This window comes from Pelecanus crispus, chromosome 9, assembly GCF_030463565.1.
Source record: "Pelecanus crispus isolate bPelCri1 chromosome 9, bPelCri1.pri, whole genome shotgun sequence".
NCBI classification, from domain to species: domain Eukaryota; kingdom Metazoa; phylum Chordata; class Aves; order Pelecaniformes; family Pelecanidae; genus Pelecanus; species Pelecanus crispus.
Genome location: NC_134651.1, coordinates 19,522,209 through 19,548,991, shown reverse-complemented (window position 1 = coordinate 19,548,991; position 26,783 = coordinate 19,522,209). Strand labels below are relative to the sequence as shown.

The following is a 26,783-nucleotide window of genomic DNA, read 5'->3' as shown; positions in this document are numbered from 1 at the left end:
CTTCAGAACAAGTGGGTCATGATACAATTTTAAATCAGGAAGCCTAAAACCTACTCTTCTCTGTAAGCGAGAGTGTGTTTGAGTCAGAAACACTTTCTTCTTGTTATCCTTCTTAGGACGGTACTTTGGCTCAAGAAAAGAGAGATTTTTCAGAACGTGTGTTGGCAGGAAGGACCCAGCATTCTCAAAAGGAAGCTCTTCATTGTAACTGTATTAATTTTGCTTCATACTGTCCAACACAGTTGTCTCCAGCACTCTAGATAAGTGTATATTGCAGCCTTTCAAAGGCTTTTGAGTATTGACTGATGTGAGGTTTACAGTATCTTAACTTTCTGCCACTCCTGCAAACTCCTGGCATAAGCAAAAATGCACAGGGAGCAAAAAAATGTGTAAGTTATCTTTCCAGGCTGATAACGTCAATACTTTTGATCTCTGTACATAGAAGCTGATTATCTCATCCAGAGATAAAAATTGCTGCAGATCCCGGATTAATTTCTCAGCATTTAATTTTTCTTTCTAGTGTAGATATTTTCAAACTCTCTATGATTGTGTATGCAGATTCTTGAAGCTGGTCTTTCATGGCTGAGAGGCTGTGTGCACTCTTTGGATGCTAAAAACTATCAGGGCAACAATTTTGCCCCAGCATTCTAAAAATGTTCCTTCTAAAAGTATACACTAGTTGCCCATTTCCCTGAACTTGAAAAAGGGTTGCATTTCTGCTTAACAGACAAGATTTGGTGGTATGGACTTCAGCTCAGTCTGCTGTATCATCGGAGTCCCTGCTTGAGTAGTCCTCAAGCAATTAGCTGTGTTTCAGTCCTTCCCTTCACTACAGTTTTTACCTTTGCTGCTTAAAGTCTCCTTAGGTAATCCCACTTGTGCTACAACTCTGGTTCTGTTTTGTCAGAAAGTTAGTTAGTTACTATATATTTATTTTGCAGACAGGGCTGTCCTGGGTGGCGCTCTGGGAAAAACTTCATCTCAGCACAAAGTTAGCTCTTTGTCCCCCCACTCAGGTGGTCAGCCATTTTTTCTAGTTACTGTATAGGAACAGAGCAAACAAGGCCATTATGCCAGTGCCTCTTTGGGACAGTCTGGATAGCAGGCATAGAGCTGAGAGGGATTGACTTCTGTTGTTGACTCCACTGCTCCTGAATTTTCTGCTTACAGAAGCAAGGAAAGGAGGCGAGAGCTAAGGCCTGATTTCACTTATCATCTTCCAGTGTCATTATTGCCTCTTAATCCCAGGTGATGATAAGCTGTGAGGCATGCATGTTCAGATGGAGATTTACAGCAAAAAAGTGAGGAGAAAATGTGCTGAACCGCCAGCTGACATCCGTACTGACATCATGGAGCTCTGCAGCCTTTCCACTTCCCTCTCCCCTGTTTAGACTGGGCCTGCATTTTCCCTTTCTTTGTCTCATGAAAAGCAAAGAAAAAAAAAAGCTTGTTGGCATATTATGATATGCAAAACCTTGAAAAAATGATTGCTCAACAATGTCGCAATAATTGATTCAATGATGTAAATACAACCCTGAAGTACAGAATCGAAGAGATGCTTACTGCATAAATTACAGTTGAACTGCATATAGTCTTAATTTGCTGTAGAGAAGTATCAAGCCTTTAAATTTGACTAAAAAAATTAAACGTAGCACTTTTAGTTGGTGTTAAGTAATACTGAAGACACCAGAAAGGCTGCATGAATGCGTGTTTATGAAGAACAAGAAGGTGTTAACGTAGCAAGCAGTGCCCACACCATGTCTGTTGTTCACGTCACTTAAGTTGAAAGAACAGAAAAATATGTACATTCTGAAATTATAATCTGGGCGGATACATATTATGCTAAACAAATACAAAAAGCTGTTAAGAAACTGGAGACCACCAACGCTAGGGGTTGTTCAAAAAGTTATTTTTGAATAGCGTTGGTCCAAGTAAGTCAATTCAGTTGGAAAGCTGTTTGGATTATTTGTTTTCAATAAAAATATTTCTTATCTGCCTCAAGACTTTCCACATACAAATAAGACAAAAGATTTAAACAAACAAATTGGAATGAAAAACGCAGAGACCACTCTGTCCCCAGTCATGTCCCAAAGTAAATCTGGAATCAGCCATACTTCCTGGCTTTCAAAAACCAAAGGACTGTCTTCAAAGTGAAGCTGTAGGGAGCCATACGGGTGTTTTCAGAAAAGTCACGTATTGTTAAACACCGACTGGGACTGTCTTATGTTGACCCATTGTCAACAATGGGGGCTATGAGGAGATTTGCTAAATGAAAATGTGTTCACTGCTTCCCCCTATTGATGCTCTACAGTCATTTCTGCACAAAGCTTGACGCAAGTTTTTGCTTCTGTTAATACATTATCTTTTAATGATTTCATGTTGGTTATCTCTTTTCAAATACATTCTTTTCTACTGTCTTTGATGAAACAGTATTTCATACTCATGTATCTGTCCTGAGTTTCTCTGAAAAAAAATTAAGCTGATTAGGTTTGGTTTTTTTTTTTTTTTAATCTTTGCCTGCTTTCCTTAGTAATTAAGTGACTATTTGCTTTTCAAATAGCTTTCATATATTTGTTATGCTGTTACTTGTGGCTCTTTAGCACTCCAAATTTTATCATTTTTCAGTGCACTCTAGCCCTTGAAGATCTCATACTTTCTTTTCTACAGCGTAAATTACAAGCCCTTGCAGGTCTGTGTGAGTTGTATCGTGCGAGCAGTTCTAGCTGATGGCATTCAGGGTAGTCAAGACGAGCTGACTATGAAAACCGCAGAAAAACCTTGCAATGCTACGTGAAAGCACAATAAAAGGTAGATAAAATTCAGCAGGGATAATTATAAACCTATGCATCTGGGAGAAATCAAACCTAAGTTTGTCTAAATAGTGACGGGCTTCTAGCTGGCTATTACTGCTCTGGTTAACGTCTTGGAGTTATAATGGGTAGTTCTGCTGAAATAAAGTAACAGCAAAAAGCCCTGGACATTATGAATTGACTGTAGGAAATAAAATAGTGCCATGCTGCCAGATAAGCTCACGGCAACCTGCTCCCTCATGGGAGGCCTCGCCCTGCCCGGCTGCGGCCGTTTAACCGCCGTTTAACCGCCACGGCCGTCTGCCACACCGGCGACCCGCAGCACCCAGCCGCCCTTCCCGCCTGAGGCAGGCGCATGCGCGCAGGCGCTGTTGGGGCGTTGCCATGGCAGCGGGCCGAAGCCCGGAGGCGGCGGAGGATGAGGCTGAGGCGGCTGCTCCTGCGCTACTACCCGCCGGGTGCGGAGCCGGGTGCGGGGAGGCCGGGACGGTTCCCTGCCCGGTCAGGGGCTGTGCCGGCACGGCGGGGCCGGGGCCGTGCGTGGGGACTGGCGTGGGGCGTGTGGCGGGCGCCTCTGTCAGGGAGGCGCGGGGGGGGTGGCGTGTGGGAGACCTCCCCGTAATGGAGTTTTTCCTCACCCCCGTCATGGGCTAGGGCAGGAGTAAGCGGGTGGATCGCGCACCTGCAGCTGGATTGACTTCAGGTGCAGGTATTTTGGCACGGCGGTTGGCTGAGAGGCTTCCAGCTGGAAGCAGCTCATTGCCGATCGGAGCCGTAATTGATGATTTATCACTGCGAAATCAAGGCAGTCTTATTTGCATCGCGGTAAGGAGTTGAAAAAGTCAAAAGTGGCAGTAGTAGGCACCAAAAAAATGCATACGTGTTATCAAAAGGCATGTATGTGTTATCAAAAGGCCTGTTTAGCAAAAAGTTGCTGTGTTTCTTATTTTTCCTTTCTTTGTTTTGTGACTTTTCTGAGCAGAACCATGCTTTGAAAAGCTATTCCACTAAGCGATCTTCATCATTTATTGTGAACTCAGTCAGGAGACTTAATGAATTTTCACAAGTGAAAAAAGATGGAGATGGCCGGCTCAGGAACTGTATTGTAATAACAGATCTTTCTTTCAAATAAAATATTTTTCTTGCAGACTTGGTAAAATGCAAAATGACAGTCTAAATTATCCTTTCCCACAGAAAACCAAGGACAAGCAGAACTCTTTAACAGCTGTTTCAAAACAGGAAGCAATGCGGTTAAACATTTTAATATTTCAGCTCAGTAGAAGGTGCAGAGATGCCAGAGCATACCTGGAAATGGAAAGTGTGTTACAATTTTCTATACATCACTGCACAAAGGCTTTTGCAAACACTGAAAGAAATATAGCAGGTTTTGTAAAACGTGCCTTCCAGGCTTCTTGGAACACCAAACTACAGCAAGTATCTTCAGGACAGCTTTTTTGAAAATAGAGCTGATGAAATCATGCAAAAAGTTGTTGGGGAAAAAAAAGCTGGTTCATTTCCAGAATAGAAAATGGCTCATAAATAATAATGTTTAATAAGTTTTATCATATAAACAGATCAGAGTTGTTCGTCACTCTGCTAACTCTCAGCAAGAACAGCCAACATCCTTCTGGTTTCAAGAACTGGAATTAGGTCTGCTGAAGTCATTGGAGCAATAAAAGTGGAAGCATTGCACTCTACAGTGTGTGTTATAAAATCCCTGATATCTAATTTAGACCTTTTTATCACATTTTTTAATCAGGAATTATTCTGGAATATGTACAAGGTGGTGAGCCAAAGACCAGATCTATAGATCTACTTAATCTTAGACCTGAGTAAGTATGATATTATTTCAGATAACAGCAATCTGCTGTTTTATAGCATGCTCAGATACAACTCTATTTGATTGTTTTAAACATAATTAAGGTCAGTTATGTCTTGTTTCACTAAAATACACACAGAAAAGAAAATAACATAGTCGAATCATTCTCCTACTATTTTAAATAGAGAATCTTGCATTCCAGCTGATTATTACTGTCATGCTTTTCTGTTCAGAGGTGAAGTCTCTTTTTGCTTATAGAGTTATGATTATCAAGATGCCTGTACAAGCCAGCAGAAATGTACAGTGCTTAACGTTGTAATGTTGTGATGAATGACAGTTAGTTCTTGGGTCCTGTAATAGCATTTCTGGCCTTGAGAATGTTTTCAAAAAGTGGGTCTAAGTCAGTCCCCAGTTACATTGGTTTAAATGACCTCTGTTGAAATCACTGAAAATAACAACTAGGTATCAGTTCAGATCTCTTCTGTTAATTAATTAATCATAACAACCATAGGTAAGATGGTGTAAGACAGGGAAGTAAGTTATTCCCTCCCATATGTTTGCGTGGAGAAACTAAGTACGTGCTTCTGTTGCAAGTAATGGAAGTTTTCTCGTTTCTTTTGTTGCAAAACTAGTTGCAGTTGGGTCCTTCAAAAGAACAACTAAGAGTGCATAGTCTGATTTTCTAGTCTCCTACAGATGACGAAAGAAATTGCAGGAGCTTGATATATCTAAAAATCAGGGATTGGCCTCACTGAAGAATAAAAAAAAAACCCCAATGTATTTCAAAGTCCAGTTTAGATTTAAGTTTGATAGGGTATCTTTAGGCAAGATAGAAAGCAGAGGTCACTTCATGAGGAAGCAAGTGAGACTTGCTATGTGGAGGACAATCTTCAATCACATCTGGCTCTGGTTTTCAGATGGAAGGCACCAGTCTGAAACTCTCTTATGCCTTCCTTGTGAAGAATAGGACGAATTTGTTGTAATGAAAATGTTGAATTGACAAGTTACTATGCTGAATTAGCTTTAATGCTGCTACATGTTATTTATGCACCAGTGCTTGAGAGGTTATTTGACTGGCTATTTTGTGCATTCAGTGACAGAATATAATGGTATGCCACAGAATCAGAGAATTGTTTAGGTTGGATGGGACATCTTGAAACCATCTAAAGCAGGGTCAGCTAGAGCAGGTTGACCAGGGCCATGTGTAGTTGGATTCTGCATATCTCCCCGTTGGAGACTCCACAACCTCTCTGTGAAACCTGTTCCTGTGTTTGACCACCCTTACAGCAAAAAAGTGTATTTTTGTGTTCAGATTGAATTTCTTTTTTTTTCTTTTTTCTTTTTTTCATTTGTGCTCCTTGATGCTTGTCCTCTCAGTGGGCAGTAAAAAGTCTGGCTCCCTCTGCTTCATCTCCTCTCAACAATTATTTGTACACATAAAAAATATGGAACACTTCACAATTTTGCATGTCATATCTAGTGGATTTTTTCACAGAACTTTTTGGCTGCCATCAAACACCATGGAAAGTTTATCAGGATTTATGCAGCTCTCAAACTATTTCTTTTGCTTTTCTCCAGTTCTAGGCACCCAAAAGAAAAAAATTAAAAGAAAGCTGAGAGACTTAGTATAGTTTTGGTCATAGAAGTCAGCCTACGTGCTCTACTCAGCCAGCTCTGGTAGGAAGAGCTTCAGAAAGAGGAAAAAATTGCCACCATTGAATAAAGCTGCTGAAATCCTTAGAGTTTATTAGGCAGAAGGGCATGAAGTAATATGATTGTCTTAATATTGACATTGATATGGAAGAATCCTTGCATGTGGGCTGAAGTTAGTAGACAACGTAGGCTGCACATGCAAGATGAATAATGCAAATTTCTAAATTGTTTATTTTTGTCTACCTGGAAATGTCCAGCTCAGTACTCTGGATAAATCCTAATGAGTCACTTTATGAAAGAAATAAGTTGTCTGGTATTACTTAACAGGAGTATAAACACTGAGAGGATACTAATTTACGGGGATGTTAGTGGCTCCCATTTAGAGGACTGATATAGAAAATCCCCTTTAGACTGCAATAATTTACATACTAACAGAAATGCTAGCTTTTTCTTGCTAGGACCAGTTTTAAGTATATGTCGGTTCTTCGACTGCTGGGTACCGTCAACCCTCAGTTTCTCACGGATGGCCAGGAATCAGACTGCAGACCATGTTTTGGAAGTTATTATCATAAGTAAGAGTTATAGGAACAGGCATAGATTTTTGCTGCTTCATGGGCAATTCATTCAGAATTTATGGAATTCTACTTTAGATCTTTGTTCCAAAACTATCAGTTTTGAATACACATCTCCCATGTCTTACCCTCTGTGGAAACCCTTTGACAAGGTAAAGTTCTTGCCAAACTAAAATTTTTAAAAGTTGAATCTTACTGAACAACGTTAATAAGAGAGGGAAGTATAGAAACCAAGAAAGATTTATCCATATTTCTTTAAGCCGTTACAGAATGAGATAAGTGTATATCATTGAATTGCTTACTTCAGTTTCTCTGCAAGTAAATAATATTCTTGTTTTTATAATCATAATTATTTCCAGAGGATGAAAACTGGTGGGTTTGGTTTTTGTTTGTTTGTTTCGTTTTTTTCTCATAATTAGCACAGATGCCATTGCCTTAGTAGAAGAAATTCGAAAAGGAGAACCTCTCATCACAGCTTCGTGCAAGGAACATGTCATACATTTAGTACAAAGATTGCAAGAGAAGCTAGGGGAAAAAGAGGATCACAAGTTCTATCTTTTTAAGGTCAGAGGCATCTTTAAAATAATTTGGGGGATTTTGGGGGGTTTCAGTTGTGATGGTGTGCATATGTTTCTACTGCTGCATATTGTGCCTGAGAGCAAAATTTGAATTTTATGACCAGTTTCTTGCTTCTTTTCAATCACCTCTGCACTGTTTAGAGCAACTGAGTCTGGCCTGGTTATGTCTGTCAGGAATTCCCCCAAAAGGCTAGGAGGTAGAACTGTTCCTAGACACTGTTTACACAGGCTTATGTACAAGGGTGTGTTTTGGATGGAGAAAAATAATTCTCTTATTTGTCAAATAAGACTCTGTGGAACAGCCACACCCATAGTTATGTTTAAATAAAACCTGTAAATAGACCCCAAGTAAATTAGCTGCTGGGAAAGTCCCAAAATATTTTCATACCCTTGTCTACTTATTTTTCATTTTGTGAAAACTGTGTTTATTTTAGGTATTCTGCTACATACAGTAATATTGGTTGTCATTACGTTCTGCCATTACTATTATGTTTGAAAATTGATAGCTTGATCTTCGGCTTACAGACAGCACCTTGTAATTTTATTTTAAATGAGTGAGATTTTTAAGAGCAATTATTAGAGAGACCTTTCAGGACTTCAAATCCAGGATTCAGTCTATCAAAAGAGAATAGGTTTATTTGTATTTAATTGTGGAAATATAAATAAAATTGCTTCCAGAAATTGCATGTTGCAATCTGAAATAATTAAGTGTTGTATCTTTATTGTGTCAGCAGATGGCAATGTGTAGCTGTTAAAAATTGTGGGTCAGTGCTATGTTTCTGATTGTTACCTTAAATTTAGTGAGAAAAGGGAGAAGTTTTGTGTTGGTTTGTTTGGCTAAAAAAAATTCCTTACATGTTGCTAGATATAACTTGGGTTCTTTTGACCAACAGTACACATCTGGGTGAATTCTGCACAGATCTGTGTATTTAACCTTGAAAACAGAGCTATGTAATAAGGCATCTTAAATTCAAAAAGTGTCTGTTCTGTTTTAAGGTATGGTCTCAACTACAACAATGCCTTGCTTTTCACAAGCTTTTAAAATTGTTTGTTCATCACAGAGACTGACAAATCATCAAATGCTTGTCCAAATTTCAGTGTAAATAATGTATTTGTTCTTTGCTGGGTGTGGTGCCACATTTGAGCTTCTGTATTTGGCAATACTAGAAGCAAGCAAATCCAGTCAGTGCTGGCTTATTTCCTTCACTGAAGAGTAGTTAGAAGTGTGTGAAAAGAACTTGTTTTATATTTCAGTTCCATTTAATGCTTGAAAATGAAACACGAGTATCAGGTGCTTCTGAGATACTAATAAAATACAAGAGGTGGGTGGGAGAGCGATTCCCCCCCTGCCCCCATGTTCCATGTGTTTGCATTGTTTGGAAATCAGTATTTTTTCTGTTGCACTGGAGTGTAATCTCCAATGAGTGTATAAACCTATCTTTTTGTTATTTCCAGTAATTGTAGTGATGGTGTTGTGTTAGGCACCCTGCAGAGAAGCAAGCTTTTGTAACAATTTCTCAGGTTTTAAACTATTACATAGCAATGGTATGCTGTAGTGATTTGCAGACTTTTATTGTAGGGACTACTATAGCAGATTTTGCAAAACTGAGGTACATTTTTTTAATATTGCCTTAGGGTTTGATTATTGTATCATTTGCACAAGCAATTCTTGCTGGCTTAGAGTTCTGTGGATGAAGCAACTGCACCACTGGGCATAGAAAGAACAGAATTAGTCCCATGATCTGAAATTGAGCATAAACCCATCTCATTTTCCTCCTTTTTTTTTTTTCATAATTGTTAAATATGTTTGTTGTTCAGAGCTGCCTGCATGGAGCCCTAAAAATGTCCTGGATCAAATTTCCATAAATTTCCATTATTATCCATTCTCATATGCAGATATTTGTATACTGTGGCTGTTTTAAAAGAAAGCAAAATATTTTTGTCATTTTCACATCTTGATTGCCCATTCCCACTGCTGTAGCAGAAAGTACAACTTGTGTTATTACTTTCTGTAGATAACAGAAATTGCTGTTTCTCTAACATAATACCTGTTCTGTTTCTCTCTCCCCCAGTCCTTCACTTGACCACTGTTATTTCTCTTCCATTTTGATCAGTCCCTACTATTCTGAGTAGATCTCTGAGCTCCTTTCATTTTCCTTTGGAGACAGGCAGCTGAGAAAGTTAGAGATAGAACAAAAAGTTGAAGCTCTGGTAATATGTCAGTGATTAAATGGGATTGCTCATAAATCATTTCTTCATTCTTACACTACAGAGAAGACCTAGTGGACCACTGCTGTATTTTTAACATCCCTTTACTTCACTGTCAGCAATTGCTGTGACTTCCCAGGTTATGATTTTATTATGCTTTAGACTCTAGCAGAAGCCAGCTTGTAATAGGTGAAAGTTGTTCAAATGCAAATCCTGTTATACAGTAGCCACCTTATTAAAAAACAAGCCAGATTATATTTTTTTTTCTGTCATTTTCAAAGTATCATGGCACGCTGACTTTCATTGGCAGTATCTGAAACCATTTTCACCTATGCTTAATAAACCTTAATATCTATTATTATGGGTATGAGATAATTTACATGAAACATATATACTGTCTGATTAAAGGACCTTAGAAGCAATGTTAGAAAAACAGTGACCTCCATACAGGCAGACATCAAATTTGAAATTCCTTCTTTGAATTTTGTCTTGATAAGTATCTTTGTTATGGTTCTGCATGCCTTTTTTGTCATGACCTCATAGGATGTAGATGTAACTTATGTCTGTTCTTCCTGTTTTTAAAAAAAAAAAAAAATCATATACCAGCTGAAAGCATCCCATTACCTAAAAGACTCAAAATACTAAATTTGGCTGGATCTCTTGAATCACTATATAAGGCTTAATATTATTTAGGATTTCTTTCATCAGTGATCTCACCCGGCATGGTCTCCCCACTTATTTGTTTTTGCACTTTCAGCTCTGGTCTAGGGTTACTTTGGTGGTCTCGGGTTACTTTGCTGGTCTCAGAGAAGGTGAAGAAAAAGCAAACATGGAGGAAAAGACAGTTCATTCAAGTAAAATATAAATTTGAAATCAATACTATATAATATCTGCAGTGCTAACCTGCTGAGGCATAGGGGACTTTTTAGTTGGGCATTAATGTATTACAGCTGTAACTGCTAATCTGACTGGAGGAGAAAATATTAACCTATTAAATATTTTGAGCAATTGTTTTGGTTTTGTTTGTTTGTTTTTTTAATTGCATCAAATGTTGTTTTCTTCTCCCGCCCCTGCTTGTATTTCAGGTACTTAGAGCACATATATTGCCACTGACTAATGTAGCATTTAACAAATCTGGTTCCCGGTAAGTTGTTTTCAAAGTCAAAATACATAATCACTAATTGAAGTTTTGTATTTGTAAATTGCATTGTAAGGGAATTTCTGTGCTTTTATCTTTCTGCAAAAAGAATTCAGCTGTGCTGCTTATAAGCAGCTTCAAGCACGACTGGGGATTGGATTTCAGGCCTCTGTGGGAGAACCAATGGGAGATGCAAAAAAGTAGCAGGAAAAAGAAAAGGAACCTCTATAGTCATTAACCTATATTTCTGAAAGAAAGAAGGGATTTTAGGGTCTTAGACAGTGCTAACTGAAATCTGTGGAAATAACTCATTTGACTATGCACCAGGACCAGTAAGATATTCACTGTATTCAGAAATTAATTTCTCTTTGCTTTAGCTTTATCACTGGAAGCTATGACAGAACCTGCAAAGTATGGGATACTGCATCAGGAGAAGAGCTACGTACGCTGGAGGGGCACAGAAATGTTGTCTATGCAATAGCTTTCAATAATCCCTATGGGTAAATATATTTTCTTTGAGATAGATCATAATTGCTTATCATGTTATTTTGCAAATAGAGAACTATCACCTAAGCTTTAACATGTCTCTGTCTCAAATTGAAAGAGTTCAAATTCTGAATTTGTAAAGCTCAAGTATAGCTGATCACCATGGGATGACATCCATATTATTTATATGAGATACATTCAAGCATGTTTTCTGCTATAATTTTTTTAAAAGAAATTTAGAAATTCAAAGCATACATTTTATTAGGTATTCAGTGTCTTGAAAAATACACATATGAGTCATTTTAATATATTGAAACACAGAGCTATTTCAATAATATCTACATGACCAGGTTGTGTTCTGAATCATTCTTTACTGCCTCCGTGTACTTGTATATGATGTGAGATATAAGTACTTACGACAGCTTGTGTTGCTTCAGTTAAGGAGAAAGAACATTTCTGTCATAACAAAAGTGCATTTCTCTATTTTGTGTTACACTTTCATTATTATTTAGGACATGCTTTAGAAGTGTCACAGCTATTGAGTAATTTTTATAAAATCCACAGGGTGCCGCTGTATGAATGTCAAATATGATTCTGTGCATCTTTTGTTTTCTGGAATAACTGTTTGCCTTAGGTTAGAGTTGCCACCTGTTAGGTAAAGGGAATTACATGTTAGCTACTGAAGTTTCATTGTCATTTGCTTCCTGAGGAAGCTGTCATGTTAAGTAAACCATTTTTCTTCTCTGCAAAAAAAGAGAAATTAATTCCTATTTTTATATTGAATCACATTACTTCTTTCACTGTCAGATGTCCTATTTATCATTTAAGCAATACACAGTTAATATCAAGAAATAAATGTTAAAGTCTTGTTCTTACACTTTTTGGAGCATCATTATTTCCTTCTAAATGAAAACACTTTATCCAACCTAGAACTCGCTATATCGATGTCTTATATTCTGATATTATTCTTTGCTTTAAAAAAGCAATTAATGAAACTCTCTTATATACTTTTAAGAAACTAATGCATGACAAAAATCTGTGCAAAGATTAATAACTAAACTGTAACGTAAAACTAGAAAAGCAATACATAGCGAGCAAAAATCTGATGAGAACCTTGAGCTAGTCTTAAAAGTTGCTACATTTTCTGGGTAACTCACTTCAGTCTTGCTCTAACTGCAGTTGGTCACAACGCTTCCACTGACTTCAATGGGAGTAGAGTTCGACCCCTGAAATTTGGGTAAACTGCTTATAAAAAGAGTTTATAACTGTTGATAAACAAACAGATGCTATCTGATGAAATTACATAACTTATAAATACATCTGGAAGTACAGCGGATAACCTCATCCCTAATGTAGGTTAGTCACCTGTTACGAACACTTCTGTGCTAATAGATAGGCACAGGGGCTGTTTTAGAAACTAATTATGTCTGCTAATTTTTTCCTTTAACATGACTTCTGTTTGTGAAGTCCTGCTCCAGGATCTCGTAGTGCAGCAGAATGTACCAAAATGCATGCAACCTTCTTCAATGGCTGGGTATTGTTTCTGTGAGCTCTACTGTCTTTGAAGTCAGAAGTTTTTTTCTAAATAAAAGTGACAAGATTTTTTCCATTTAGTGACAAGATTGCCACTGGATCTTTTGATAAGACCTGCAAACTGTGGAGTACGGAAACAGGAAAATGTTATCATACTTTCAGAGGACATAGTGCAGAAATAGTGAGTACTGACAGATGTTTCTTACTCCTTTATGCTTCCACACACCATTATTGACAGCTGTGGGTTCCAAGTCCCTGTGAGCTGACATTGGAAGGGGCAGCTATTCTGCTGCATCTATCCACACATTCAGATATTGTGAACATTTCTCCACTGCAAGAAAAGATAGTCTGACAGTTCTTAAGAAATAGAATAAAACATTGTATACCGTTTGAAAAGATACTTTTACTTTTAGTTTGTTCCAATTTCCCTTGTTTGCTAAATGTTAAAACATTTTTGAAAAATACCATAACAATTGGAATTTTCAATGTATTGCACATATTTATTCCTGGATTTGCTTATATATCCCATTTTTTTTTCTAGATATCTTGTTTTGCCTCTCATATTTGCAGAACTAAATACACAAGAACGTCATTGCTTGTATTGCTGTCTTTCACATTGAGATCTGTACTTCACGTACAGGACCAACTGAAGCCACAGGAGAATGAACTTCTGAAATTTTAAGTGTGTTAACTGGGAATATGTGGGATGCTGAAATGTCAAAGATACATGAAATGAAAACAGTTGAAGCTTAAAAATGGTTGGTTTCCTTTCCAATGCACCAGGAGCCCTATTAGTGATAGCAAATGTCTGGATGCAAAGCATTCTGATTTAAAAGATATGGGCAAACGATTGAAACTTGTAATTTCAATGCAGAATATATTTTTTTTTAACAAAAATAGCTGTACAATCATTATTCAATAAAGCATTTCTGGAAATCGTTTCTGGGAAAAATTGGAATTTAATTTGTAGATTGCAAGGCCTATAACTACTGTGAGAAAATGGTGGTTTACCTTGGTGGAAGGCGAGGTTGGTTTCAGTGGGGTTTTGATTCTCTGGATACTTTGAAACAGATACCTCTTACCACGGAGAACATCTTTGCTTATTGAGACAGGCTGCAGTGATTTTGCTTCCACAAATCAGTTAGCTAAATATTTTAAGGTCTCCCAATTTCTTCTGACTTCTGCAGGGGTTAGATTAGACCCAAAGTGTTACAAGTTGTGCTAGCAAGTAATCAGCAGAAGATAATAGCCAGCAGAAAATGATGTGTTTCTCCGAATGAGACCTGTTTCTGAAAGGCCATCATTGCATATGATACGTTGCTGGCAAGGGCATGTCCATAGTTATTCAGCATAAAAAAAAGAAATTGACATCGTGAAAATGTGCCAGTGCTATAAGCTACTGTTTTCCTTTTTACATGGTACCTCTTATTCTTTATTAGCAGAACAATGATATTGCATAATTACAGAGAATGGGAAGATGACTATGTGATTTTTTAATGTAAAAAATTAATTAAGGAAGTTGTTGAGCTTTTGTTCTTGCTTTTTCATAAATAAATATTATGTTGTGGGATGCCCTTGGCAAATAGCCTAGATAATGACACCTGTTAAGATAACAGTGTGAGTGTACCGAGTGTGTTCGTGGGTACACAAAACTGTGTGGAGGGTCTTTGCCTCGAGCTGATCAAGTTAAAGAGGAAGCCTACCAAATGATAGTGTTAGGGAGTACTGTCAGTCAGATTGAACAGTAACTGGAGAATCTCAAAGAGAATTTTGAAATAAAGAAGTAGAAAAGCCCAAAACCAAGCATAAAAGAATCAAGACAATTTATAACAGGGTGGGGGAGACATTAGTCTGGAAGCAGCAGTTGTCAAAACCTGCTCTGGTGCTTCCAGAAGTCACCCTGGGCACCACAATCTCTGCCTAGACCAGAGAGCGTAGCCTTCCTCTTGGAGATGCCATGAGGAGTCTGCATCCGGCTAGTGGATTGTCAGTACGGGGTTCAAGAAGGAGGCTCCCTTGTCCCCCCTGTAAGATGTGTGTGTGTGAATTAGGATGCCTTATCTCTGGCGTGTGGATCAGCACATTGCAGGAAGTGGCATGGGCTCAACTAAAGCTAGAGCACTCATGTTTTCTAGGGGAGGTGCTTGCAACTAGGGGAACGCATACTCCTAGGAAAGGGGGGTGCGCTTGTGACCCACTCATCTTGTGAGAGGGTGTTGTGGTTTAGCCCCAGCCAGCAACTAAGCACCACGCAGCTGCTCGCTCACTCCCCCTACCCCGATGGGATGGGGGAGAGAATCGGAGGAGTAAGAGTGAGGAAAAACTCCTGGGTTGAGATAAGAACAGTTTAATAATTAAAGTAAAATAGTAATGATAATAATAACAATATAATAATTATAATAATAATAATATACAAAGCAAGTGATGCACAATGCAATTGCTCACCACCCACTGACTGATACCCAGACAGTTCCCGAGCAGCGATCGCTGCTCCACGGCCAACCCCCCATAGTTTATATACTGAGCATGACATCATATGGTATGGAATAGCCCTTTGGTCAGTTTGGATCAACTATTCTGGCTGTGCCCCCTCCCAGTTTCTTGTGCACCTGGCAGAGCATGGGAAGCTGAAAAGTCCTTGACTAGCATAAGCAGTACTTAGGAACAACTAAAATACCAGTGTGTTATCAACATTCTTCTCCTACTAAATCCAAAACACAGCACCATGCCAGCTCCTGGGAAGAAAATTAACTCTATCCCAGCCAAAATCAGGACAGAGGGGATGAACGTACATGCAAGAGTGTGAAAGTGTGTATGTGTGTGATTAAAACATCTTGGAGTTATAGGAGGAGGTTTAGAAATTTGTAGCTGTTTATTGAGGTTGCATAAGTTTATCTATTGTATTACAGATCCTGGTACTGAATATACAGTTCTCTGCCAGTGGTGCACTGTTAATAAGTTAACAAACTGCTTCAGTCTTGATTTTGATTAAAACTTTCTGAACTAAATAATTTCTCCCTGTGACACAAAATGAAGCAGCTAAATAGTGAATTTTAATCCAGGCTCAAAAAACAATACAGGAAATCTTCCAGTAAGTCTTTTTAATGCACTGCCATTGCAAAGCCGCCAATTAGTCCATTTGATTTGAGTAGTCATTCAGAGCTATGTGACAAGGATTTGTTGCTCTTCTAGTGAACTGCTGGAAGAACTCTGCAATTTTTCTGTATGCCATAAAATATTAAGTGAGACTTTTGTCTTCTTTAAAAATATTAATCCTGACCCATTGTTTTTGAGAAAATGTATATAAATACTCTCCCACTTTTTCCACCCAATTTTTCTTGTTACAGGTGTGTTTATCATTTAATCTTCAGAGCACATTGGTGGCAACGGGAAGCATGGATACCACCGCCAAATTATGGGATATAGAGAAAGGAGAAGAAATAGTCACTTTAAGTGTATGTTTGCCTTCCTTATGTTTTTAAAGGTGTTCCTTGCTTTCTTAGTTTTCTAACTGAGACAAGTAACAGTATAACCATTATAACGGTTTCAAAACTTGCAGAGTTTCTGTTACCGCGTGGGTCCCACAGTGGCTGCAGTTATGAAACAGATTAAGAAAACTTGAAGGGAATCATAAAGCTGTGGTGTCTGATTTATCAAAAGACAGATTTTCTCATTTCAGTGACATTACTGCTATAGATCAGAATGCCTTACATTGCTCATTAAAACATAGCTCTATACTGTAAATTCTGGTCTCCTCTGCATTAACATAAAGTAACTCTGAGAACATTAATGTCAGACACAACACCGTATGGATTGTCTTCCTGTAAACATCAGCAGAAGCAAGCCATCCAATTACCTCTAGATTGTGATGTCTCTTTGCTCTCTGTGCCTTGCTGGGATTCCACAGGTTAGATTGGCCTGTGCTGTTTCAATGCATTTCTCTCACACAAATCCTACATAACAGGTAGTGCATAAGCTTCCTTTGGTGTTTGTGGCCTATAGAGTGGGGAAGGCATTTTCTCCTCCTTTACTTTCTCTTCGTCAGAGCCCTGAGCAGAGCAAAAAGCAGTGGAATGTGTGAACCTTTAGCTTATAAGAACACTTACCTTCATTTTCCCAAGCCTCTCCACCAACACAAATGACAAGCTGTACTGTAGTTTACTGTAAATGAATCATCTGATTTCACTATGTATTGGTGAACAAATGTGATTCTGTTTAAATCAAATATGGAAAATATACACTGATGACATCACTGGACAATTGTTCACTGCTTAAGTGATGTGCCTGATTTTTTGCAGTTGTTGGGATGCTGACTATTCCACAGTCTAGCAGATCTTTCTGTCAAAATTGTGTTATACTGGAGAAGACAGTAAATAATATATTGAAGGGTTATGAAAGGATTATGCTGCTGAAAAAAAGCTACATATTGAATGACACTAATGGAAAAGTCATAGTTTGCTTTCTCATACTCCTTTTTAAAAATTCTCTCAGGGGCACTCAGCAGAAATTATTGCGTTGTCTTTCAACACCACTGGAGATAGGATTATCACTGGCTCCTTTGATCATACTGTAGCAGTGTGGGATGTTGGCACTGGCAGGTACTAAAATACTAATAAATATAATTTCACATTGCATGTTTTAATGACAAATGAAAGAGACGATGTTGAGCTACAAAATACAGACCTTGTGTTTTTGTTTCACTTAGAGTATGTGTTCCTACATTTTATCATTTATTACTCTGTTCCCTTTGTTTTCTGAAAAGGAATGCTGCTCATGAAGTGCTTTTGTGTATGTTTTTTGTTCCAAATTTCCATCTTATTAACACTGAGAAGGCAGACAGAATGGACAGAGCCTGTGCTTGTTGCTGATGAATTCTCCAAACAGGAAAATATTTTATCAGCGTGGAAGCTCATGGTTTGGAAGGTGTCTAGAATTTCTAGATGGAACAGATTGTTTAAGTAGAAAGAAAGTGTATGTTATGTCATAGAAAATTAGTGTGGTCACATTGTCTTTATAAACCATAGAGGGTCTGTTTTCCTTCTCACAGTCTTTGTGTCAGTATAAATTTATAAAGAGGAGAAAATTTGGCCCTTCTGACTACAGAGAAGAAAATGTCTTGATGATGATGCCAACAAATAATAATGTAGTAGCTAGATATGAACTTCTTGTATTATCCTGACAAATCCACCTGTTTTTTCAACTGGAAACTCAGTATAAGTAGAATAATAAAATGATTGCCCTGATTACTGACAAAGTAATTTATGAAGATAACGATCCTATTATGTTTTCAGAGCTCACGTCTTTTTTGTTTTTGTGAGAGCAAGGGCAGTATCTCTGAAATTTATATATGAAAGGGAAGTGTGTGTATAGTGATATCTTGGGGTAATAAACAATGTGTATAGCTTCAAAATGAGAGTAATCATGTGATTTAAAAAATAATGCACACATAGTACATCATTTAAGGCTTGATCCTGTAAGCTTTGAGCTTATTCAACACCAGCAGTTTAAAGTTTGGCATGTAAATACTTAAGAGGCACTCATTCAGCAAATCGGACATTTGGATTCAACTTCATTCAGTCGGGTGTTCTTGCAAATGTCTTTTTTAAACTTTTTTTTTTAAAACAGCTGCTTCTTCCAGCTTCTTGTCTGAGCCTGCAGTGAAGTCAGTGTCTTGGGATTTTCATGATGCATTCTTTTTTTCTAAGAAATGAATGTGGACTTCGTGGCAGGGTCAATACCAAGAAGTGGAACATGAAGGAGAAAATTCTTGTTTAAACACTGGCAGCTCTGGTAATTAGCTAGTGGGCAATATGATTGTGCCAGGGCCAGCATTTGGTCTTTTAGGTGGCAGCTGGGCATATATACATTTAGTAATAATGAAAAGCTGCAGTCAGAATACAGACTGTATGCAGTCTGTATACAGGTTCAGGTAGATGTGCAAAAATCTTGTAGGTGAGGTTGTGTGTTGATGGAGGGACAAGAAATCTCAAGAAGGTTCAAGATTTTCTTCATAAAATGCTAAAATAAAATAAAAAAAAGGGGGCAGGAAACACATGCTTTTGTAATACAGGTCTGTATTTCATCAATAATTTCTCAACGGCAGATACAGTCAGCCAGCTGTAGTTCAGTTGAAGGTGTCTTCAGAACTTCATTTGATAAATCAACAGCCTGTAACTGGGGTCAGGAGAGCTGGACAGCAGGATGCTGAGAGAGAGACAGTTTCTTCTTATTTGCAATTATAGTGCAAATATTAGGGCACCCATATATTAAATTTCACTGGAAACTGAAGGCTAAAGAAGTATTATCATGACTGAAGATGATTTTTTTAATAATTTAAATGGAAATTTTTTATGGCATTTCGCAAGCCTGTTTTTTCTAATTGTGTATCTAATAGATTGTGGTTTCTGTGACATGTTGCTATTTATTCTGTTTATTGATTGGATATTTCTGTTGAAGCTTGAAGCCTGGACTGCCTTTTCGAAATTTAGAAATTAAAGCTTTTAAATTTTAAATTAAAACTTTTTTCATTATTAGGTATTCTGGGTATTGGGTATTACAATAACAGCAGTCTTGATGGCCAAATAATATGTACACAAAATGAAGAAGTTTTCCACTGTTGTTTTCTGCTTGTTGATTTTTGTTTTTACTGTAAAAAGGCCTACACAATTACAACAGTGCAGGCCTCACATTGTTAGAAAGTAAAAGGAGTAATTCTATAAAATGACATGAGTATAATCAAGTTTCTGTTATCATAAACAAATAGAAGAATTCAATTGCTCAGGAGATTTGCTTTGCTGTTCATTTAGCGTATACATTAATTTAGCTACCCTTATATATCTTACATGATGAATAAATACATTTCAGTTACTTAAATTCATTTAGCTGTCTTTCTAGTCGCTAGTTTATCCATTAGTTAAAGCAGTTTTCTATTAATGATACAGTGATATTAGCATTGTGAGAATAACGTGATTTACTAATCCTTTAAAATATATATATATATCAATTAATCTTTTTTAGGGTTCATTGCTTTATAGACCATTAATTCTTAGGAAGCAACAATGGCTAATTGTACTTTCTCTATCCAGCTAAAGCTGAAGAATTTAATGGAATTAATATTGTCAGTCTTTGTGCAGCAAGAAGTTTAGGATTAACAAGGATTACAAATCATATTTCATTTTGGCCATCATTTACCTGTTACTTGGGAACCCGTTAACATTAAGTACCCGATTAAGTTCCATTTGATCTTCAGTGGATTTTATAAAAGGTTTAGATTATATGGAGTTTTAAAGATGTACTGTTTACAGTTCGTTGAAGTAGGATAATGGGAGAGTAATGTGGAAAAACTTGCTGTATGTGCTTTGTATGTAGATGAATACAAGACATCTGTCTCTGGCACTGAAAAGTCATCACATTTCACTGGAAATACATTCACTAAAATATTTTTGAAAGATAAAGGAGGAGTTTTCCTTTTTGTTCCTTACTGTTTCTTTGTCTCAACGATAAAAAATGGAATTGATGTAGTACTAGAATCCTAAATGAGCTGCACCACTCCATTTAATTGCTTTAATGGATAAAATGGTGAAGACTTGACACCTTAACTATACTATTTTATAAACTTACTTGTAATTTGTATGCATAGATAAAAATACACACTAAAAATGTAAATTCTCTTTTCTGTAGGATGTTACATACTTTAATAGGTCACCGAGGAGAGATTAGCAGTGCACAGTTCAACTGGGACTGTTCTCTCATTGTCACTGGATCAATGGACAAAACATGCATGGTAAGAAAGTTGAGTATGTACTGAATACAGCTACTTGATATATAAAAATATCTCTTTTGTAAATGGAGGAGCAGTGTTTTAAACTAGTACATGTAATTTGTTAAAGAATTTACAACTAAATGTAAAACCTATAAGCTTATTCATTTCAGTGAAGTCCAGTTAAATAATAATATATGTATTTTAAGGCTAGTTTAATCAATACACTGAAATAAAAAATATATAGGACTTCATTAAACTGACTAAACAGTGACTATTAATTTATACCCGAGTTTCATGTTAATACCGTCAGACATCAGAAAGGGCCTATACATGTTGCTTTATGGATGAACTAGATATCTATCAAGTAAATTAGTCAAAATAAGTAAAAAATTACCCTTATTTATCTATGCAGCTGTGGAATGCTCTGACTGGGACACATATAGCAACTTTAACAGGTCACAGTGATGAAATACTGGATGTCTGTTTTGATTATGCTGGCCAGCGTATTGCAACTGCTTCCGCTGATGGTAAGTGAAATGACTGGGATAAGAATTACAATAGTAGCATAAACCAACTTTTTCCTTTGGTTTTGCTTTGAATGTAGCTTGACGGAAGTGAAGTATTGTGACTCAAAACTATAGAGCAAGCAACGTTTGTTGCATTATAGAAAGTTTTGATTTGCACTTTCAGAAACAGGATACCAGACTGGATGGGGGGCACTATTTAGATCTGATTTCCTGTAGCTGCTAAATTAAGACTGGACAGGCTGGACTGATGGGCTGAGGCCAACTGTATGAGGTTTAACAAGGCCGAGTGCCGGGTCCTGCACTTGGGTCACAACAACCCCATGCAACGCTACAGGCTTGGGGAAGAGTGGCTGGAAAGCTGCCTGGCCAAAAAGGACCTGGGGGTGCTGGTGGACAGCCGGCTGAACATGAGCCAGCAGTGTGCCCAGGTGGCCAAGAAGGCCAACAGCATCCTGGCTTGTATCAGGAATAGTGTGGCCAGCAGGAGCAGGGAGGTGATTGTTCCCCTGTACTCAGCGCTGGTGAGGCCGCACCTGGAATACTGTGTCCAGTTTTGGGCCCCTCAATACAAGAAAGACATTGAGGTTCTGGAGTGTGTCCAGAGAAGGGCAACAAAGCTGGTGAAGGGTCTGGAGCACAGGCCTTATGAGGAGCGGCTGAGGGAACTGGGATTGTTTAGTCTGGAGAAGAGGAGGCTGAGGGGGGACCTTATCGCTCTCTACAACTGCCTGAAAGGAGGTTGTAGGGAGGTGGGTGTGGGTCTCTTCTCCCAAGTAGTTAGCAATAGGACGAGAGGAAATGGGTTCAAGCTGTGCCAGGGGAAGTTTAGGTTGGAAATTGGGAAAAATTTCTTCACGGAAAGGGTAGTCAAGCATTGGAACAGGCTGCCCAGAGAGGTGGTGGAGTCCCCATCCCTGGAAGTGTTCAAAAAACGGGTAGACATGGCACTTTGGGACATGGTTTAGTCTAGTCTACCCTTGATTGGCTTAGTGTGGACTTGGTAGTGTAGGTTAATGGTTGGACTGGATGATCTTAAAGGTCTTTTCCAACCTAAACGATTCTATGATTCTAAGACATAAGACAATGTAAAAAGGTTCCTGAAGTGTAATCAATAGCTTATTAAATATAATTAATAGCTTATTAAATAGAATGAATATCTGAAATATAATGACAGCTTTCTGAATATATTGTACATGCGTTCTGAAATTACTGACTTCAGTGGTCCATGTTCTATGTGGACATTTGTATTCACATTTTAGAAGTGTTCTGCCAGAAACTATTAAGAAGTCAACCTTTTCCAAACAGATTACAGATCCTTTTTGACATACACTGTCCTTGGAGGAAACTGTGTTAAGACTGTCTTCTATTTCTTTTGAAATCAGACCTGAGGATGAGGCCCTTCCAACCTTATTAAAATGTTCTTATTGAAATGCATGCTTAAGCATAACAATCACAAATGGCTCTAATCTACTACAGGATCAGCAAGAGTCTATAATGCAGAAACAAAAAAGTGCATTGCAAAGCTAGAAGGGCATGGAGGTGAAATTTCAAAGGTAAGTTGTTTGTTGTTTGCATCTTTTCTTATTTGATTATATGTGACATGCAATCCACCAGTTATTCCATGACACAGGAATACTGTTAAAGAATGTGGTGTTAAAATTACTAATACTTAAGATTGAGAGGTCTGGCTAAGAAGTTATCTTTACTAAAAGAACATTCCTTTCTACTAAAAATGAACTAACATTGACTAAAAAGTCAATGATTGTTTCCAACTCCTCACTTCTGAGCTAAGATAATACTGGGTGTGCCACTCCTATAGGCTCCACCAAGAGCCATCTCTCCATATTGTCATGTTATTTACTATTTGATTCCTTAGAATTGTGGCAGTTAGCAAGCTACTTAAGAAGTCCATCCCTGCCTGGAATGGATACCTGGCTTAGTTAACATTGAAATGATTGTTTTTCCTTACCTTTTTCCTTTTTCTGAAACAGTGTATGGGTTGGGTCTCTGGAATCACTCAGCAGAGAACAGAGGAGCGGAGAGGGAGATGCTGTCCAAATGTTCACTCACTATGATCGTAGTTAAAAGAGCTTCTGTCTGACTTGCCCTAAATTGTACTTGTGTTATTATGCCCTCAGAGTCCCCAGATTCTCTGACAGAATAGGCACAAGTTTTTAAGTCTCTTGATGACATCTTAAGGCTATTGCCTCTGAGGCTTTTACCATCACCCTTATTCTTTGCTTCTACAAGATCAGCTCCTCTTTACTCTTTTTCATTTCTCTGCACACCTGATTTATGGAACGGAACAGAAAAAAATATATTTCTGTGGCAAAATACATGGAGAGTCTTATTTTCAAAAGTGCATAAGGGACTTGGAAGTATAGACCTTATTTCAAAAATCATTGGTCATGAGGAGTGTGCTTATGTACTTTGCTGGAAGTCTTGCCTGGCTCAATTTTGAATGCCAAAGTTCAGTTCCAAATACATGTAGTTACTTCCAAAATTGTACGTATTTTTCAAACTTTGTTATTTAATGCTTGCAACTTTTCATTATTCCTTCAAATGGATAGTTTTCACTAGCTTCCAGGCTAGTATGCCAAGTCTGTGCTGCTTTTGTTTGATGTATTTTGTAATTGAAATATTAATGTTTTGAAAGTAGGGTGGTTCTTAGTGAACAAAACTCATGTGCTTTCATTGTATTGATTTGGCTATTATAATCACTCCGCTGCGAGAATATTAAGTTCAGAAGGGCTAGTCTTTCCTCATGTAATATACTCAGTGCAGTATTTCACACTCAGTGTAGATGCACTGAGGAATGCAGTCTGAGTACATGCTGACATGTGGGTGGGTTACAGACAGCTTCCATCAGGGTCCTTAGTGCTGGCATGATTTCTTTGCTGGAAGTGAGAATCTGCTCATCTGGGAGCATGTTAAAAAGTCAATCTATTTCTGCAGATGTTCTGTGTAGCTGTGATCACTTGGGAAGTTTATTACTTGGAAATGTGATTCTGGGCAACTGAGGCATTTTGCCCTCAGTAATTAAGCAATTTTGCATTATATAATAAACCTGGTATTGTCCGGTTAGTGCTATAAAAATATATCTGATTATCTGGAAATGCATGCAATTTTGGCAATGAGTGTTTAACAAATATGAAAACATACTAAAAATGAGTTGCCTTCAGTGGAAGTTTTGATATTATAGAGACGTATGTTATTTAATGTAGAACTCTATAAAATATGTATAAATTTTACATTGGAATGATGATAACATTTAAATAAATTTGTTACAGGTGTAGAGCAATTGTGATTTTGGAGGATAACGTTCTGAAGTCTTGATCCTACAGTAAGGTCACTGTTTATAGACCTTTGCACATACACAAAATTTTCAGCCGCAGAAGTTTGCCAGGGTGACTCTAGTGGAATACTATCCTGAATTTTAGCTGAAAAACTGAATGCAAGAGTTGCTGGTTTCTGTTTTCACTTTTTAATCACTAGATATGCTACTTTTTCTAGGCATATGGACTTGCTAAGTAATATAACTCTTTTCTATGTTTTTTTAAAGATATGTTTCAACCCTAAAGGCAATCGTATACTGACAGCCAGCTCTGATAAAACAGCTCGACTCTGGGATGCTGCTACTGGACATTGCCTTCAGATATTAGAGGGTCACACTGATGAGATATTCTCCTCTGCTTTCAATTACAAAGGCGATATAATCATTACAGGTAACTAATATATTCCAATTTTTTTTAATTTTTTTGAGAGACATTTTAAATCTTGTTATGGTAAAAAAAAAAAAAATTAGAGTCTGAAAAGTGTCCTGGGCCGTATCCCAAATGCAGGTACCAGCATTGACTTAACAGATAGTCAGAAAAAGCTAGCAACTCACTTTGGAACTGAGGCTTAAGTGAATGCCTCCATGAACAAATTTGTATAAAGGCACGTGCATACCCTACCATCTTTCCTATGGGCATATACCAGCCTCAGCCCTATGACTAAGCCATTTTCTCATGCCGTATTGCAGTGAGGGAGGTCTGGATGAGCAAAATGCAAAGCTTCTTAGATGGGAGCACACCTTTGGTGTATTTGGCACTGCATTCCATTCAGGTTTCATTCACTTCAGACAAAAAATAACAGTGGGAAATGTGAACAGAGTATTTGTGATCGCTTCAATCTTTTGAGTGAACTGCCAAAATATATGGGATGCAGAATGATCTCAGCTAAAATATTGCTGTAGGTCCTGCTGTCTCTTCCTAGTCACGGACAGAAAAATATTTCTCTGGCTCCTCAGCATTCTAGGTAGATTGTTGATGTAGGTGTGAACAAAAATGGGTAAGTTGTGCAATACAGCTAAATGATTGCCTCACAATGTGTTTTTATTACTAGGGAGCAAGGACAACACCTGCAGAATATGGCACTGACTGAAGACAAGGAAAGATCCAGTTTGGTATATGTCTACTTCGTGAGTTTCATAGCCAATAAACTCAATCTTTCAGGTCTGTTTTCTTTTTACCCTCTTTGTTCAGCTTTGCTGAAGTAGAGAAGTTACGTAGATTTTGACAGGTTTGACTTTGGTGATGTCTGGTAGATATGGAATCATAGAATCACAAAACAGTAGAATTTGAAGGAACCTCTGGAGATTGTCTAGTACAACACCTCTGCTCAAAGCAGCGTCAACTAAGCCAGCTGCCCAGGACCATATTCAGCTGGTTTTGAGTATCTCCAAGGATGTAGACCCAGAGTTTCTCTGGGAAACCTGCTCAATGTTTGATCATTCTCACAGTAAAAAAGTTTGTTTTTTTCTTATTTTTAAATGGAGTGTTTTCTTGTATTTCAATTTGTGCATGTTAGCTCTTCACTGGATACTGCTGAGAAGAGTCTGGCTCTGTTATCTCAGTCACCTGGGAGAAATCATGATTAATGTGAATGAATCCAGTCGGATGGCCCCATTTCTTTGTGTGTCATTTTTTCCTTGTAACCCTTTTAATAAAAAATAGCATTATGATACTCTCAAGTGTGAAAGGGGTGTTGTTATGCACTCACTCCAAGTACTTTTGTATTAACTTTTTTTGTGTGTAATAAAGTATAGAGTTAAAACGCCAGTTTCACTGCTTGTAATACAATGTCCCACTTGATATTTCCGGGGAAAACCAGCAACCATTTGTGAAGTGCATTTCTATTAACTACTGTATGCATGCTGCAGTTAAACTCCCACTCGCCCCCTTTTCATACTTGCCCACGTCTTTCCATTCATTCCATTCCTTTCTGCTCAGCCCTCATACTTCTGTTTTGGTCTGAGGTAAAAAAAAATAATGTGGGTGGTGACTCCAACTCTGAATCCTGGCCCAAAGATTATGGCCAGCATGAAGAAACTCTACACACCAACAATTTGGAGCCAAGGATCATGACATAAACTGAGAAGTGGATGAGGAACTCCTGCAAGTTATTTACCACCATACAATGAACTCTAAGCGAGGTTTGCCTCTTGCCAGCAATTGCCAACAGGCTTCACCTGGGCAGAGCTCTCCCCACCTCCTAGCAGAGCACCTGAAACTGCAGCTGCTCTTCGCGGGGAATAGCAAAGAAGCAGAACCGACAGGTCTCTTCCGGCAGCCCTGGAAGAAGGATGAAGAGGCAAAGAAGGTAGGATTGGACAAAGTATGTGTGGTGCCTGGGAGACAAAAGAAAGGAAGTGTG

The 26,783-nt window shown here is 38.0% G+C and overlaps 1 protein-coding gene across 1 annotated transcript; it reads left to right on the top strand.

Annotated features, from left to right (window-relative positions):
- The first annotated feature begins 3,228 nt into the window (after positions 1-3,228).
- Positions 3,229-25,507, top strand: DAW1 (dynein assembly factor with WD repeats 1). The gene is made up of 13 exons (XM_075716832.1): positions 3,229-3,268; positions 4,570-4,642; positions 7,274-7,418; positions 10,726-10,784; positions 11,156-11,278; positions 12,879-12,978; positions 16,145-16,252; positions 17,289-17,395; positions 20,478-20,580; positions 20,972-21,086; positions 22,563-22,639; positions 24,649-24,811; positions 25,473-25,507. Exons 1-13 carry the CDS (start codon positions 3,229-3,231, stop codon positions 25,505-25,507), a joined length of 1,248 nt encoding a protein of 415 aa, XP_075572947.1.
- The last annotated feature ends 1,276 nt before the right edge of the window (positions 25,508-26,783 follow it).